General features: G+C 37.3%; 1 protein-coding gene across 4 annotated transcripts in view; it reads right to left on the bottom strand.

Moving 5' to 3' along the window:
- Window positions 1-14,978, bottom strand: part of ZNF385B (zinc finger protein 385B) — a 386,162-nt gene that overhangs the window by 289,214 nt on the left and 81,970 nt on the right. For 3 of the 4 annotated variants that reach the window (XM_078071048.1, XM_036071535.2, XM_078071049.1), the window contains exons 2-3: window positions 8,672-8,823; window positions 7,664-7,981 (exon numbers count right to left, since the gene is read on the bottom strand). In XM_078071048.1, coding sequence (XP_077927174.1) covers window positions 7,664-7,979 — 316 coding nt within the window. In that variant the 5' untranslated portion in view covers window positions 7,980-7,981; window positions 8,672-8,823. Of the gene's footprint in view, window positions 1-7,663; window positions 7,982-8,671; window positions 8,824-14,978 lie in introns of those variants that run through there. The other variant, XM_078071055.1, reaches the window with a different exon arrangement.

Consider the following 14,978-nt stretch of genomic DNA (forward strand, 5'->3'; position numbering starts at 1 on the left):
TCACCTCCTTGGTTAAGTTTATTTCTAGATATTTTATTATTTTTTGTGCAGTTGTAAATGGAACTGATTTCTTAATTTCTTTCTGTTGCTTCATTATTAGTGTATAGAAATGTAAGGTATTTCTGTACATTGATTTTGTATTCTGTGACTTTCCTGAATTCATTTATTAGTTCTAGTAGTTTTTTGGTGGAGTCTTCAGGGTTTTCTATATAGAGTACCATGTCATCTGCAAATAATGAAAATTTTTACTTTTTCCTTACAAATTTGGATACCTTTATTTCTTTTGCTTGTCTGATTGCTGTGGCTAGGACTTCCAGTACTATGTTGAATAAAAGTGGTAAGAGTAGATTTCTTTGTCTTGTTCCTGATCTTAGGAAGAAAGCTCTCAGTTTTTCCCAGCTGAGTATATTAGGCGAGGGTTTTTCATATATGGCCTTTACTTAAAAAAAAGATTTTATTTATTTATTTGAGAGAGAACGAGCAGGGGGGAGGGGCAGAGGGAGAGGGAAAGCAGACTCCCTGCTGAGCAGGGAGCCCTGACACAGGGCTCCATCCCAGGACCCTGAGATTACGACTGAGCCAAAGGCAGATGCTAAACCGACTGAGCAACTCAGGTGTCCTCATATATGGCCTTTATTATGTCAAGGTATGTTCCCTCTAAACCTACTTTGTTGAGGGTTTTATTAGTGTATAAAAATGTAGGGTATTATTTTGAATGGACGTTGTACATTGTGAAATGCTTTTTATGCATCTATTAAAATGATCTTATGGTTTTTATCCTTTCTTTCATTGATGTGATGTATCATATTGATTGATTTCTGAATATTGAACCACTCTTGCAACCCAGGAATAAATCCCAACTGATCATGGTGAATGATTTTTTTGACATATTATTGGATTTGGTTTGCTAAAATTTTGTTGAGGATTTTGCATCTATGTTCATCAGGGATATTGGCCTGTAGGCCCTTTTTGTAGTGTTTTTATTTCGTTTTGGTATCAGGGCAATGCATGTCTTGTAGAATGAATTTGGAAGTTTTCCTTCCTCTTCTATTTTTTGGAATATTTTGAGAAAAATAGGTATTAACTCTTCTTTAAATGTTGAGTAGAATCCACCTGTGAAGCCATCTGGTCCTGGACCTTTGTTTGTTGGGTGTTTTTTATTTCAACTTCATTGCTGGTAATTGGTCTGTTCAAATTTTCTATTTCTTTCTGATTCAATTTTGGGAGGTTATATGTTTCCAGGAATTCATCCATTTCTTCCAGATTGTCCACCCTTATTTTGCTCTTGATCTTAGGGTAAAGCATATACAGTCTTTCACCATTTAGTATGATGTTAGCTGTAGGCTTTTTGTAGTGCTCTTTATTAAGTTGAGGTAATTTCTCTCTGTTCCTAACTTGCTGAGAGTTTTTAACACAAATGAGTGTTGAATTTTTTCAAATTCTTTTACTTCACCAATTGATATGATCATACAATTTTTCTTCTTCAGCTGTTGATATGTTTTATATTATTGATTTTCAAATATTGAACCAGTTTTACAAATCTGGACTAAATCCAATTTGGTCATGGTGTAAAATTCTCTTTACACATTACTGGATTCAGTTTGTTTATATTTTATTGAGAAATTTTAAGTCTAAGTTCATGAGAGATTAGTTTGTAGCTTTCTTTTTATATATTGTCTTCGTCTGATTTTGGTAGCAGAGTAATAATAACCTCATAAAATAAGTTGGGGAGTGTTTCCTCCTCTTCTGTTTTCTGGAAGAAATGTATAAAATTGGTGTTCTTTAAATGCTTGGCACAATTCTCTAGTAAAACCCTGTGGGTCTAGAAATTTCTTTTTGGGGAGCTTTATTATGCATTCTTCTAAGTTATCAAATTTCTGAATATAAGTTTATAGTATTTGCTTATTATATTTTTAATTGTGGTAAGTTCTGTAGTGTTATCACCTATATCATTTTTGTCTTCTTTCTTTTTAATCTTTGTCAGTCTTGCTAGAGTCTTATAAATTTCATTGATTTTTTCCCCAAAGAACCAGCTTTTTTTTTCATTGATTTTTCTCTATTGTTTTCCTATTTTCAACACCAGATATTTCTGCACTTGAACTTTATTATTTTCTTCCTTCTGCTTGGTTTGGGTTTATTTTTTCTCTTCTAGCTTCTTAATGCAGAGACTTATTTATTGGAGACTTTTTCTTATTTCAACTATAAGCATTTAGTGATATAAATTTTCTTCTCTACTGTTTTAGTTACATCCCACCTATATTGATATGCTGTTTTCTATTTTCATCTAGTTTGACGTATTTTTTCTTTCCTTTGAGCTTTATTCTTTGATTCACAGGTTATTTAAGAGATATGTTATTTTCCTGTTGGTTTTCTATTGTTTTCTAGTTTAACCTCATTATGATCACAGACATACTGTAATCATATTGTGTATGATTACAATTCCTTTAAATGTGTTAAGGTATCTCTTATGGCCTGGAATATGGCCTCTCAGTGAATGTTCCATGGACATTTGAAAAAAAAAAAAAAAAATATATATATATATATATATATATATATATATATATATATGTTCTACTGCTGTTGGGTGGAGTTCTAAATAAATTAGTTAAATCCTGTTGGCTTATTATATTGTTTAGATCTTCTATATCCTTGATGACTTTTTGGTCTAGTAATATTATCAGTTGCTGAGAGAGAATTACTGAAGTCCTCAACTGTAATTGATACATGAACATTTAGAATCATTATGTATCTTCCTGGTGGATTGGACTTTTTATCATAGCACAATGTCTTTGTCTCTAATAATATTCTTTGTTCTGAAGTCTGTCTTATCAAATATTAATATAGATACTCATGCCTTTTTTATTTTTATGACTGTTTGCAAGGCATATTCTTTTCCATCCTTTTACTTTCAACCTATATATATCATTGACTGTGCAGTGAGTTTCTTGTTGGCAATATATAACTGGGTCATTTTTTGAATCTGCTCTGAAAATCTCTGTCTTTTGATTGTTGTATTTGGACCATTTACATGTAAGGTAATCAATATGTTATTACTTAAGTCTGCCGTTTTATTATTTGTTTTCTATTTGTTTCCTCTCGTTCTCATTTCTATGTTTATCTTTTCTTATTCTGTGAGTTACTTGAAAATTTTAGTAGTATTCCATCTTGATTTATTTATATTATTTTTGATTGTTTCTCTTTGTAAAGTTTTCAGAGTAGTTGCTATGGGTATTACAATATACATACTTATCACAATCTCCTGGCACCACCATTTAAATACTTCAAATGAAGTACTGATACCTTACTACCATTTGGGTCCCTTGAAGTTCCCCACTTTTAAATATCATTGTCTTGAGTATCAGATGGTTATAATTTTTGTTTCAATCATCAAATATGATTTATAAAACTTAAGGGGAAAATGACAGTGTAAGGATTAAATTTATGTGTCAAACCTTGACTGGGCCATGGGGTGCCCAGATATTTGGTTACTCTGAATTCTGTCTGGGTGTTTCTGTGAGTTTGTTTTGGATGAATTTTAAATTTAAATCTATAGACTGAGTAAAGCAGATTGCTCTCCCTGATGTGGGTGGGCCTCATCTAGTCAGTTGCAGGCATGAATAGAACAAGAGTCCTCCTGTTCTTCCAGAAGCTGAGATTTAAAGGTTTTGAATTCTAAGCTTAGTTTAAAGAACTGCCAGTGGTTAGAGGTCAGTCACTTCTTATTCAGAGAAATGGCTTAAGTCTCAACCACCATGCTGTGGACCCCACTCCCACCCTTACCAACCCCTACTCTATAATAAGGCTGACAGAGAAGAAGGAAAGTTACCTCTGAAACTGACAGTTCTTGGGAAGTTTATCTCTACTACCACAACTTTTCTCCTTTGTGGGGAAGATGGGATACCATTTTTCTCTGTGTATAAGTCTGCTAGGGCTGCTGAAACAAAAGCACCACAAACTGGGTAAAGATATATCAGTCACAGTTCTGGAGGCTGGCAGTCCAAGATCAAAGTGTGGCATGGTTGGTTCCCTCTGGGGACTCTGAGAGAAGGACTGGTTCCAAATTTCTCTCCTTGGTTTGTAAATGGCTGTCCTCTTCCTGTGTGTCTACCTCATCTTTTCTTTTTGTGTGTCTGTATGTCTAAATTTCCCCTTTTTATAAGGCTATCAGTCATATTGATTTAGGGTCAACCTAACTCTAATGACTTCATTTTAACTTAATTTACTTTGCAAAGGCTCTACCTACAAATACGGTTACATTCTGAAGTACTGAGGATTAGGACTCCAACATATCCCTTTCTGTGGGGGGGTGGGGGGGCACAATTCAGCTCATAACACTCCATAAAGCCAAGCAATGGGCAAAAAGGGAAGATTGGCATTTTTTTCCTTGATTAAGTACCTACTTTGTCAGTGGACTTCCCAGTCTCCCCTGTGCTACCTGAGCAGGAAGAGAAATGTGGAGGAGACCCTCACACCCCACTCCACTTCTACCTGCCCATGCCCCAACAGCTCCAGAATGTTAGTTGTTAGATTTATTCTGTGCATTCCCTCAAGCCCTAAGAGTTGATAAATACATAGATAAGAATAGACACAATCTTGCCCAGGACTGCCACAATGTGGGAGAAAGAGGCATACACAATTGAGGAAGGGTGTTTTGCTACAAAGTGGGGGTAAATTGAGATACAACTAAATCTCAGGGACTCCCAATGCCTGAGGGACATTTTGGTGGAGTTCTTCATCCACAGGCTCTGCCAGGAGCACTTGTGACCCAGAGACCACCAGAATAGCAATCTCCTATCAAGAACAGCATTGCAATCTTGCCTAGGCTGTAAGATAAGGCCACTTCCACCCCTCCATCCCTCCATGGGCAGAAGGGCAGGCTGAAGCAGGGGAAGCTGAGAGCTAACTGCATCCCATCCTCTACTCTCAACTCCAGGGTCTATCTAGCCAAATCTTAATTTGGCTCTGACATGGATGTTTTTATAAATAGAGCTGAGTCATTTAAATCAAAGTCCCTCTCAATATACAAAAGTGAGAAGTTATGGGCTGAGAAAGTGTTAAGGGAACTGCTACGCAGCAGGAAACAGACGTTTGATAGATCAAAACTGAAGAAAGTGACTGGAAAAAATAAAACCATGTCAGTCTTGCTTCTCGGTGAGTTGAGCCTAAGCAGTAGATAAGTGCACATGTACACATAGCACTACGGTATATTCCACCTTACTTCCTGCTGTTTCAATTAGCATGATATCATGGACAGATTCCCCTGTCATTAGGTATTCTTCAGAAATTCAATTTTTAATGACTCTAGTTTCTATCGTTCATCTTATAAATGTACTTTAAGGTATTCAACCTTTCTCCTATTGGACATTCGGGATACACTTAATATTTTGGAATTATAAATCATGTCATGATCATCTTTGTACATACATCTATGTCTAAGAGAAAAAGACACTGTTATACCCACTTTTTTTTCAAATGGGAGAATTAATGTTAACCACTTTCAGAGATTAAGTGACTTGCTTTCATCATATGCTAAATCCATCTTTTGACAATGGATAATTGACTATATTATCAGTGTATGAAAGTTGTCCTTTATATCTAATGTACAACTTGAAAAGCTGACTCATTTTGTACCCATTTTTCCTATATATTAATATTGCCTTATACTAGATGATGAGCTATATTTTACTTGTAGAATATATCCATAATATTCTGTGTATGTCTTAGCTAAATTTATGTCATCTAATTTCATTAGCATGGAGAAACTCATGAGTTGGAGCTTTATATGTCTATTTTCAAAACCCATCAAAGGGAGATAGTTCACCATGAGAGCAACAATTTGTGACCACAAATATATTATAGCACACAGGTCTGAATTTAACCTGAGTGTTACTGCATGGCAGAAAATAGCAGCAAAGTAGTGACAAAGAATAATGGCTTCACTATTAACTAATTAAATATGTTTGGAATTCTAGATCTGCCATTTCCATGCAATATAACCTAGACAAATTATTTTATCTCTCTGTGCTCCATTCCTAGTCTGCAAATTAGGGATAATCATAGTTCCTACCTCAGGGTTGATGAAAGGATTAAAGGAGAAAATTCCCAGAAAGGACCAGAAAATGGCCCATAAAATATGATCAGTTAATGTTAGCCACTCATCTCACTAATTAGAAGTTACAGGTTAACCTCCATCTAGACATACATATTTAGGCTCTGACAGATACAATTCATACCTTTACCTTTACTCAAGACTATTTGCTCTCTGATTCAGATATAAAACAATAAATGAGTTTTTAACCTGACACCAACTCTATCTTACCATGTATATACAGATACATTAATGCATCTGTGAATATTTACATTATCATCATAATAAATAAAGACAAAATGGGGAAGTAATTTTTCACTCTTATAATAAATGTGTATCTTATAACCTCGAAGTTCCTTTAAGTTCTTCCACAGCATGCTAAGTAACTACTGACTGGGGAAAATAGTTTAATGAAATTAAATCACACATCGAGTAAAAAGCAGTTAGGTTTAGCTTGAAATGCAAGAATTATTTCTTCACAGCACACACACAATTTTCACTAGAGCTTAATATGGGTCATGGCATAACTTCACAAAATCGAAAACCATGTACCAGCCCCAAGTAAAATTTCAACAAATGGCTTCTCTGCAGCATCGCGCTCCACGGTGAAGCCTCGCTCCCAGGGTCTGCTAGAGTGGAATCTGGAGCTCTTCCACCACATTCAGAAGGAGGCTTCTCTTGATCTCCCACGTACACCTGGGTAGGACACCCCCTATTTGTAGAAATTTTCACCCCGGATCGCAGTAAATTTCACATCTTCTTTAGTTGTGTCCTAGTGGAGATACCCAATGACCAGCAATGGGGAGGAGGAAGGGCTGCCCAAGGATAAGATAAAGAATTTGAAAGACTATTTCTCAGATTCAGGGCAGATGCAGGAAATGTGACAATTTCTAAGCTTCTGCTTCTACCCACCCACAGGACAGGGTGAGAGATGAGAGAGGAGGCGAGAAGGTGCTGGCACCGGGGCCAGACTCAGAGGGTAAGCCTGGTTGGTTTTGGCGATGCCCGCTCCTGTTGTTAGAACCCCACCGGCGCACTGCTGCCGACTCCCTAAAGGAATATAGCCTGTCCACCGCTCAGGAGTAATGCTCCCTTCCTGCGTCACGGGGTGTTATAAATAAAGCTGTCGCTTTTTATATACTATCAAGTAGTACACTACCCTATAGAAAGCAGATGAAGAAAACCCAAGAAAGCCTAATTTTGCAGAGAGGGGGAACAAAAAACTGACATCACTGATCTATTTTAAATACATTTCAAAATACATTACGAAATGTTCACACCCTATGGGGAGACAGGACCAAGTCTACGATCCAATACACAACATTGTGTGTGTGTGTGTGTGTGTGTGTGTGTGTGTATAATGTTTGATTCTAATATAATATATATGAATTTCTTATACAGGCACACACACACCCAGAATTAACCAACAGCTCTTGGAATTAACTGTAGGGAAAAGAATACGTATTAGCGTGCTGGTAGCTCTACAGTGAAAGATATCTTGCTCCAAAGCCTTCCTTTTCTAGAACAGCGGCATTTCTCCCAGCAGCTCATGGAGCCCTGGGCGCTCGCACCTACCTGCGCTGGTGTTGGTGCTGGGGCTGGCCAGGAGCTGCCCTGAGCCCTGAGCCGGCGGCGGGGGCTGCCCATCACTCAGCTGCTTGACTCGTTTGCGATGGGATTTGCCATTGTAATGGACTTGGGCCTGGGCTGCAGAGTTTAGCTGGATGTTGCACACCTCACAGAAGGAGAAAAGAATTTTCTTTTTCTCTTTACTCAACTGGTCCTCAGGCCTGTCATTCTTTATCCCCTTTTCTTCAAAGCCCCGTAGAAAAGTTGCCATATTCATAATACCATCTTCAGGGTAATTGTTAGGGCTTAATGAGTACTTCATACCTAAAAAAAAAAAAAAAAAAAAAGTACAGGTGCTTGTGAAATACATGCTTTCTGATTTTCTAGTATGATTACAAACTATTTTCATGATTTAGGATAAGCTAAAAGTCTTCTAGCTACTTAGTGGACACTCTTTGAAAAACTTATCAAAACTACCTGAGCAAATATGGTCTTTGAACATGTTTCCTCTGTCTGGAGTACTTCCTCCTTTATCCTCGCCCCACCCTCCCTCCACCTCCAGATTCTTTTGCCCTTTCTAACTCCTGCCCACCCTTTAGATCTTACCTGGAGTACTACCCTCTCCGGGCAACCCGTCTGACCTGGAGCCAAGGCGGATCCCTAGTTACATGCTCCCATAGTGCTATATGACCTCCCTTCAGAGCATCCCTCACCGTATGCATGTCATATGTATTTGTGCAATTTGGTTAATGTGTTTCTCTGATAGAGTATGAGCTCTATGAGGGCAGTAACCTCATTTCTGGATGTCCCTTAGGCCTAGAATTGTACTTTTTACATGATAGGCATTTAAATACCTATTGAAGGAAAGAATAAATGTTATGAACCCAGAATTGTGAAAAAGGGTATACACACAAAGGTATATATAATACATGCACACCTGCCAATAGACCTATGCCTTAACCCATGGAGGAGGTGAATTAACAAAGATTAAAACACAGTATGTCTGCAACTTACATAAAGTTGTGTTCCAGAAGCCCCTTTATAAGTCAGCCAATGGGAATTTGAACATATTTTCTTATAGTTGTAGTGAAACAAACTGTATTTAGGTTTCCAGATTAGCCCATAAATATCAATTTAATTTTTGATGAGGTTGAAATGCAGAACATCTGAAATAAAAAATAAAAGAAATACAGTAAATGGTAAACTAGGAATTGAAAAATAGAAAAAGAGTAAAGAGGACTAAGATATAATTTTTGTTTATTTTTAAGTGCTGATTTTTTCCTTCATTTAGTTAGATAAGGGCATAGTGATTGATTATAACTTCAGGGAAGATTTTAAAGGAGACTTTTCAGTGAAGGAGATGGCCTTGGCTTTTTATTTTCTCAGTTCCACTTTAACATATGTAACTTTTAGATTTTATTTAATACCACTATTACCAGCATTTTTATACTTTATTAGAAAAACTCAGATTTTTTCCTTCCTGAGGAGGAAAGTCACTTTACTGGTCACACAGAACACTTCACTTCTGACCCTTCTGGTCACCAAATGTATGGAGGTTTTTTCCCCAAGCCAAGCAATCCTCTGTGACACGAGCTGGGTGTTCTTCAGCATAACTCAATTTTGACACTGTGTACCCAGAGATAGCATCAGATCCCACAGGTTAAGGGCTCAATCCCACAAGACTGTCTCCCCACCACACACACACACACACACACACACACACACACACACACACACTTCAGACACCTCCCAAGCCCAGCCTTTCACTGTGCTTCTGACCAACCCACTCTATAGCGGAGGTTCCAACAACCCCCTCCTTGGGTTCGATTAATTTGCTAGGGTGGTTATAAAACACAGGAAAACAGTTTACTTATTATCCCCCGGTTTATTAGTAAAAGGATATAATAAAGAATACAGATGAACATCCAAATAGAAGAGATGCATAGGGCAAGGTATGTGGGAAGGGCTTGGAGCTTCCATGACCTCTCTGGGTGCACCACTCTCCCAGCACCTCCAATGTTCATGAACCTAGAAGCTCTCTGAACCTGTTCTTTTGGGATTTTATGGAAGTTTCATCAAGTTGGCATGATTGATCATTTACTCTATTTTCAGCCCCTCTCCTTTTCAAGAGAATCAAGGATAGGGCTGAAAAGTCCAAGCTCCTAATCATGGCTTGGTGGCCAGCCCTTATGTAAGAACCACTCAGAAGCCCACCCAGAGTTGCCTCATTCGGACAAAAAGATATTCCTATCACTCAGGAAATTACAAGGGTTTCAGGAGTCCTGTGTCAGGAACCAGGGTCAAAGACCAAATATCAGAACAAAAGATGTTCCTAGTGTTCTTATCACTTAGGAAATTATAAAGGTTTTAGGAAAAGCTCTGTACCAGAAACTGGGGGCAGAGACCAAATATATTTTCTATTATCTTGCACATACTTCTCAGTGTGATTATGGCAATGCTTTTGCTTCTCAACTAAAAAGACACTCTCATAGAAGAAAGAAGAGAACAATATTCATGCAATAATTGGGTAAAAACTAAGGGAAAAGGAGTATGCATGAGAAAGAATTGGCTGAGGTGAACAATACTGTGCCATGAGGGATGAAGAATTCAGATAAAGAAAGGATTATGGCTTGTGAGGGATTCTTGCCTATGGGAATAACTCAAGAGGTGGAAGGACATTGGCTTTGAGTAGTTCTGTTGATTCAAGTTGACTTAGAGCTCTGTGAAAAGGAAGGAGCATCTACAGACTAGTCCATATTTGGAGTGTTCACCTCTTGAATATTTAAAAATCAGAAAATGAGTTATAGCACAGGGTATGACCATAAAGATAGAAGTTGATTCTGTGTATACAGTGTGCCAAAAAGAACTTATTTATACCCATACACCCTATGGCAAACAGCCATCGTGCATTATACTGTAGGCTAAATCCTAACCTTCAGTGAGTTGTTAGAATATTACTACTTTTGGGGTGCCTGGGTGGACCAGTCGGTTAAGCATCTGCCTTTGGCTCAGATCATGATCCTGGGGTTCTAGGATCAAGCACCCCATCGGGCTCCCTGCTCAGTGGGGAACCTGTTTCTCCCTCTCCCCCTCCCCTTGCTCATGCTTCCTCTCTCTCTCTCTCTCTCAATAAATAAAATCTTAAAAAAAAGAAAATTGCTAATTTTGATATGTAAAACCTATTTGTCCCATAAATATTTTATCCTGATGTCACCATTTTAAGGAACTCTATTTCACAAAATTTATTTTTAAATTTACTCAAATTATACATAAATCAGGTTTAAGCAATTCCCATAGCTGAGTTACAGAAAATAATTCAGTTACACTTAAAATGTGATTTAACTGCATATACATCAATATTTTTGCTTGTATTCCCTAAATCTAAAACATTATGGTATCACAAAGCCATTTTTCTCATAAAACTTTAAAAAATATCAGTGACAGGGGCGCCTGGGTGGCTCAGTTGGTTAAGCGACTGCCTTCGGCTCAGGTCATGATCCTGGAGTCCCTGGATCGAGTCCCGCATCGGGCTCCCTGCTCAGCAGGGAGCCTGCTTCTCCCTCTGACCCTCCCCCCTCTCATGTGCTCTCTCTCTCATTCTCTCTGTCTCAAATAAATAAATAAAAAAAAAATCTTTAAAAAAAAAAAAAATAAAATAAAAATAAAAATAAAAAATATCAGTGACATATAAAAGTTATGTTCAAACATACTATACTTTGTGTCCTCTCAAAATATTAAAATTTATCATAAGAATTAACTGAACTGATAGAAATAATTTTAAAATGAGCTCATCGTTAATATATTATGCCCTATCTAGAAAACTAATACATTGTAAAACATAAGGAAAACCAATCATTTCTAACCTTGCAAGGCTAGGTCAGATACCAACTCAATGAATCATTGAAATCTAAGTGTTATATTTCAACCCCAGTAACCAAAATCCTTGACTCAGCTAAGGACTGATGACATTTTCATCTGAAAATTTAACCCAACTTGGAGGTGGCTGGCCTTGCCCATGTTGTCAATTAACATATGATGTTTCACAGAAATAAGACCTACATCACAATGTTCCATTTTAAACGTGAAATCTAAAAAATGACTTCTTTGTATTATCTTATAAAGGATAAAACCAGCTTACCTGTGACTTTCTGATTGCCATTTTTCTTAGAAATACATTATGCTTTAGACTTATTTAAATATACATTATTTTAACTAGTAAGAAAGAAACCTTTAAAATGAAATGAATGGCCATTTTAGAATTCTTCTAAACTTCTTCAGAATACCAGCATCCTTCATAATCTTTATCCCTATTTTACTTTCTCTCAGAGTTATTCTCACTTACAGATGATCCCCCAAGCCTCCAACACCACATTCATGGGCCACTCCAGGAAGGATGCATTGCCTAGCAGATAGGGTGCAGTCTGTCCGCCATGTCCCGATTTATTAGTCCTAGCTCTGGCTTCACACTTTTCCCCTCTTGGGAAAAATATCTGCAGCTCCTGTTAAGAGCCACTTTCAACCAGAATATATTTCATTCCAGAAGTCTTGAGAAAAAGACTTAGATGTGGTAGAGAGGCAAGATATCAGAATCTCAACATTCACTTTTGGCCTGAGATGATATAATTTCTAGGCTTATAATATGTGGCAGTGATATTTATAATGTCAATTTACTGGCTAAGGGGAAGGTAACTGTGAGTTTAAGTGGAAGAAGAAAGAAAAATCTCACTTTCTATCTTAAAGGTTTTTTTAAATCAGACTATCTTAAATTACATGTTTCACTTACATAGGGCAAAAGGACCTTCAGGGGTATCCAGTTTTAAACTGAGCAGTGGGCAGCACTCTGCTTTGGAATGCCATGCAAACTTATTGGAGGGTAAGAGAAGCCAGAACCAGTTCAGGTATTCTATGCTCTGTTTGTCTGATTTTAACAGATTAGATGGCCAATCATTTAACATCCATGAAAGAATAAGATATTTGGGAACAGGTCAAGGAATGAGAAGGTTGGTCCTTGAGTTGCTACTTTTGAGGAAAAGAACTGACAGGATAGTCAGTGACTATCTAAAGGAGTGACTTTTAAGTGACCAGGATGTGGTACATCAGGAAACTTTTATACCTAACTTTCTCTTAGGCCTGGCTCTGACCTGTGTAGTTATCCAATTGCTTTTTATGATAAATAGAAAATTTATTATAATAATTATGATAAATCAGGAAACTGATTCAGAGGTAAAGACATCCCCATTATGCATGTGGAGAATACATTCCTTTACACAAAGTTGCCACAGCAGATAGAGAACATGGGAGGAGATTTCCTCACTTCTATATAAGTATGAGAGACTCGGTCCCACCCCATGGATTATCTCATTTTCCAACTCAAATCAATCAATTTTATCCAATTCTCATTCATTCCCAACCTATAACAAACTGGATCATAACCCTTTCCCAAATTTAGTCCTTCTCTTTGAAAAGTCACTATAACACTTCCTAATTGCCAAATCTAACCTGGTCCTCTCCTCACTCCTCATTTTTCTTGAAGTCCTCGTGATGCTCCTTTTGCCAGGGTCTCCTCTACCACTGCACTCCTGAAGCATTGTCTTTGCATAGCAAGCCTGGAACCCAACCCTTATAGTACCATTTTAATTATTTATATAGTTTTATTATATTTACACAATTTTAGTTGTGCCCTCAAGTTGATTGACTATCTAGGCAGAGGACTTGATGCTAGGGAAACAATAGCAAACAGGGTAGATGAGATGCAAACCTGAAGGGACTCCATAGTCTAATGAGAAATACAGAGGAGAAAACAGGAAGTTATAACCAAGTGTGATAAATGCTGTGGAAAAGTCTGCATTTTTCTTCCTTGCTAGATTTCAAGCTCCTTGAGGTTAAGAACTGGGCTTTGTTAGTCTTTGTATCCCCAGCATCTAAGACTGTGTTTAGTCCAAAGTAGGCACTCAATAAATATTTGCTGAATGAATGAATGCATTGTTTGTATGTGTGGTGTGTAGCATGGGTTGTGAACACAGTAACCAAGGTCAATGTTTTCCAATAATTTCAGCTTACAGGTGGGCTGAGTACACAGCTGTTTGCATCTTGAGGTTTCAAAAACAGTAGTAACCAGGTACTCCCAAAAGGAAAAAAAAATACAACCACTTAATTGCAAACTAAAATCCCAATTATTTAGGGCAAACTCCTTCATTCCTTAACTGAAAACAAAATTTAAAGTTCAAATTCTCCTGGGGGGTAGGTCACAAACTAACATGAGCACACTTGTGCCAACATCCATAATGACCTCTGCTTGCTCCTCAACTTTTGCAGAGAATGGAGCACTGGGTATAGAGGAAAGGGTTGGGCAAGATAAAAACACAAATGGGGAAGACTCAGGACTCTGACACTGATTCTAAAAGTCCTATTTTAAAGGACGGTAAACAGCTGAGTTCTTGGGCACCAGACTACAAACAACACTCTTCCCCCAAATACAGAGTTTCAGGGAAAATTAAGAGGCCAGCAGTACAGTCTGGTCATTTTGTGGAATATTTCAGTATTTATTTCATAATAGGATCCAGATAAGGGAGGCTATAATTAGTTCAATTCAACTAGACAATTATTTATTAAACATCGACTATATATAACACACTATCTTTGGCCCTATGGTGGCCAAAGGAATGAATAAAATAAAGAAATGAATAAAATAAAAAGCTTTAAATAAACCAGAAGAAGCAATCATTCCGCTGCTCATTGTTCGTGAGAGTGACTGTGGAGAATTCTTTGCATAACAGTTCCCAAAGTACTCAGCATACTTCTACAGCATGTTAGTTTTATTACACTGGATTGAATTTACTGTTTAGTATTCGATTTCACTAGACAGTTCATCAATCTCAGGTTTTGTTTTGTTTTTTTTCTGATCACCTACTGGCACTTTGCTGAGTGCTAGTGAAACAGACTGTAAAGGGGTTCTCTGGCCTAATGTGAATCCTAAGAGATTTTGACACTAATTACTGAATAAGAAAAACCGACATTTAAATGCTTCTTGCAGTTTGTTTCCTTTGAGAAAAAGATCTGAATTCAGTTTTGGGGGCACATTACTCCTTTGTTTTGGAGAAAACATCCTGGAAGGTCTTCTGATCTTTTGATTATGTGAAGAGGTGTAGGTAAAGCATGGACTCTACTCTATAATGGAGACTCTGGAGATAATATGGCTCCAAAGAGCTTAATCTGCTTTTCATAATCATATAAAAGGTTGTCTTCACTGTGGCACAGCTGCATCTCTGCAAATTATCTTTTCTTTCACAAAATATTTCTTTCCTGTAAGTGGATTTAAATT

This window comes from Halichoerus grypus, chromosome 4 (assembly GCF_964656455.1).
Source record: "Halichoerus grypus chromosome 4, mHalGry1.hap1.1, whole genome shotgun sequence".
Taxonomy (NCBI): Eukaryota; Metazoa; Chordata; class Mammalia; order Carnivora; family Phocidae; genus Halichoerus; species Halichoerus grypus.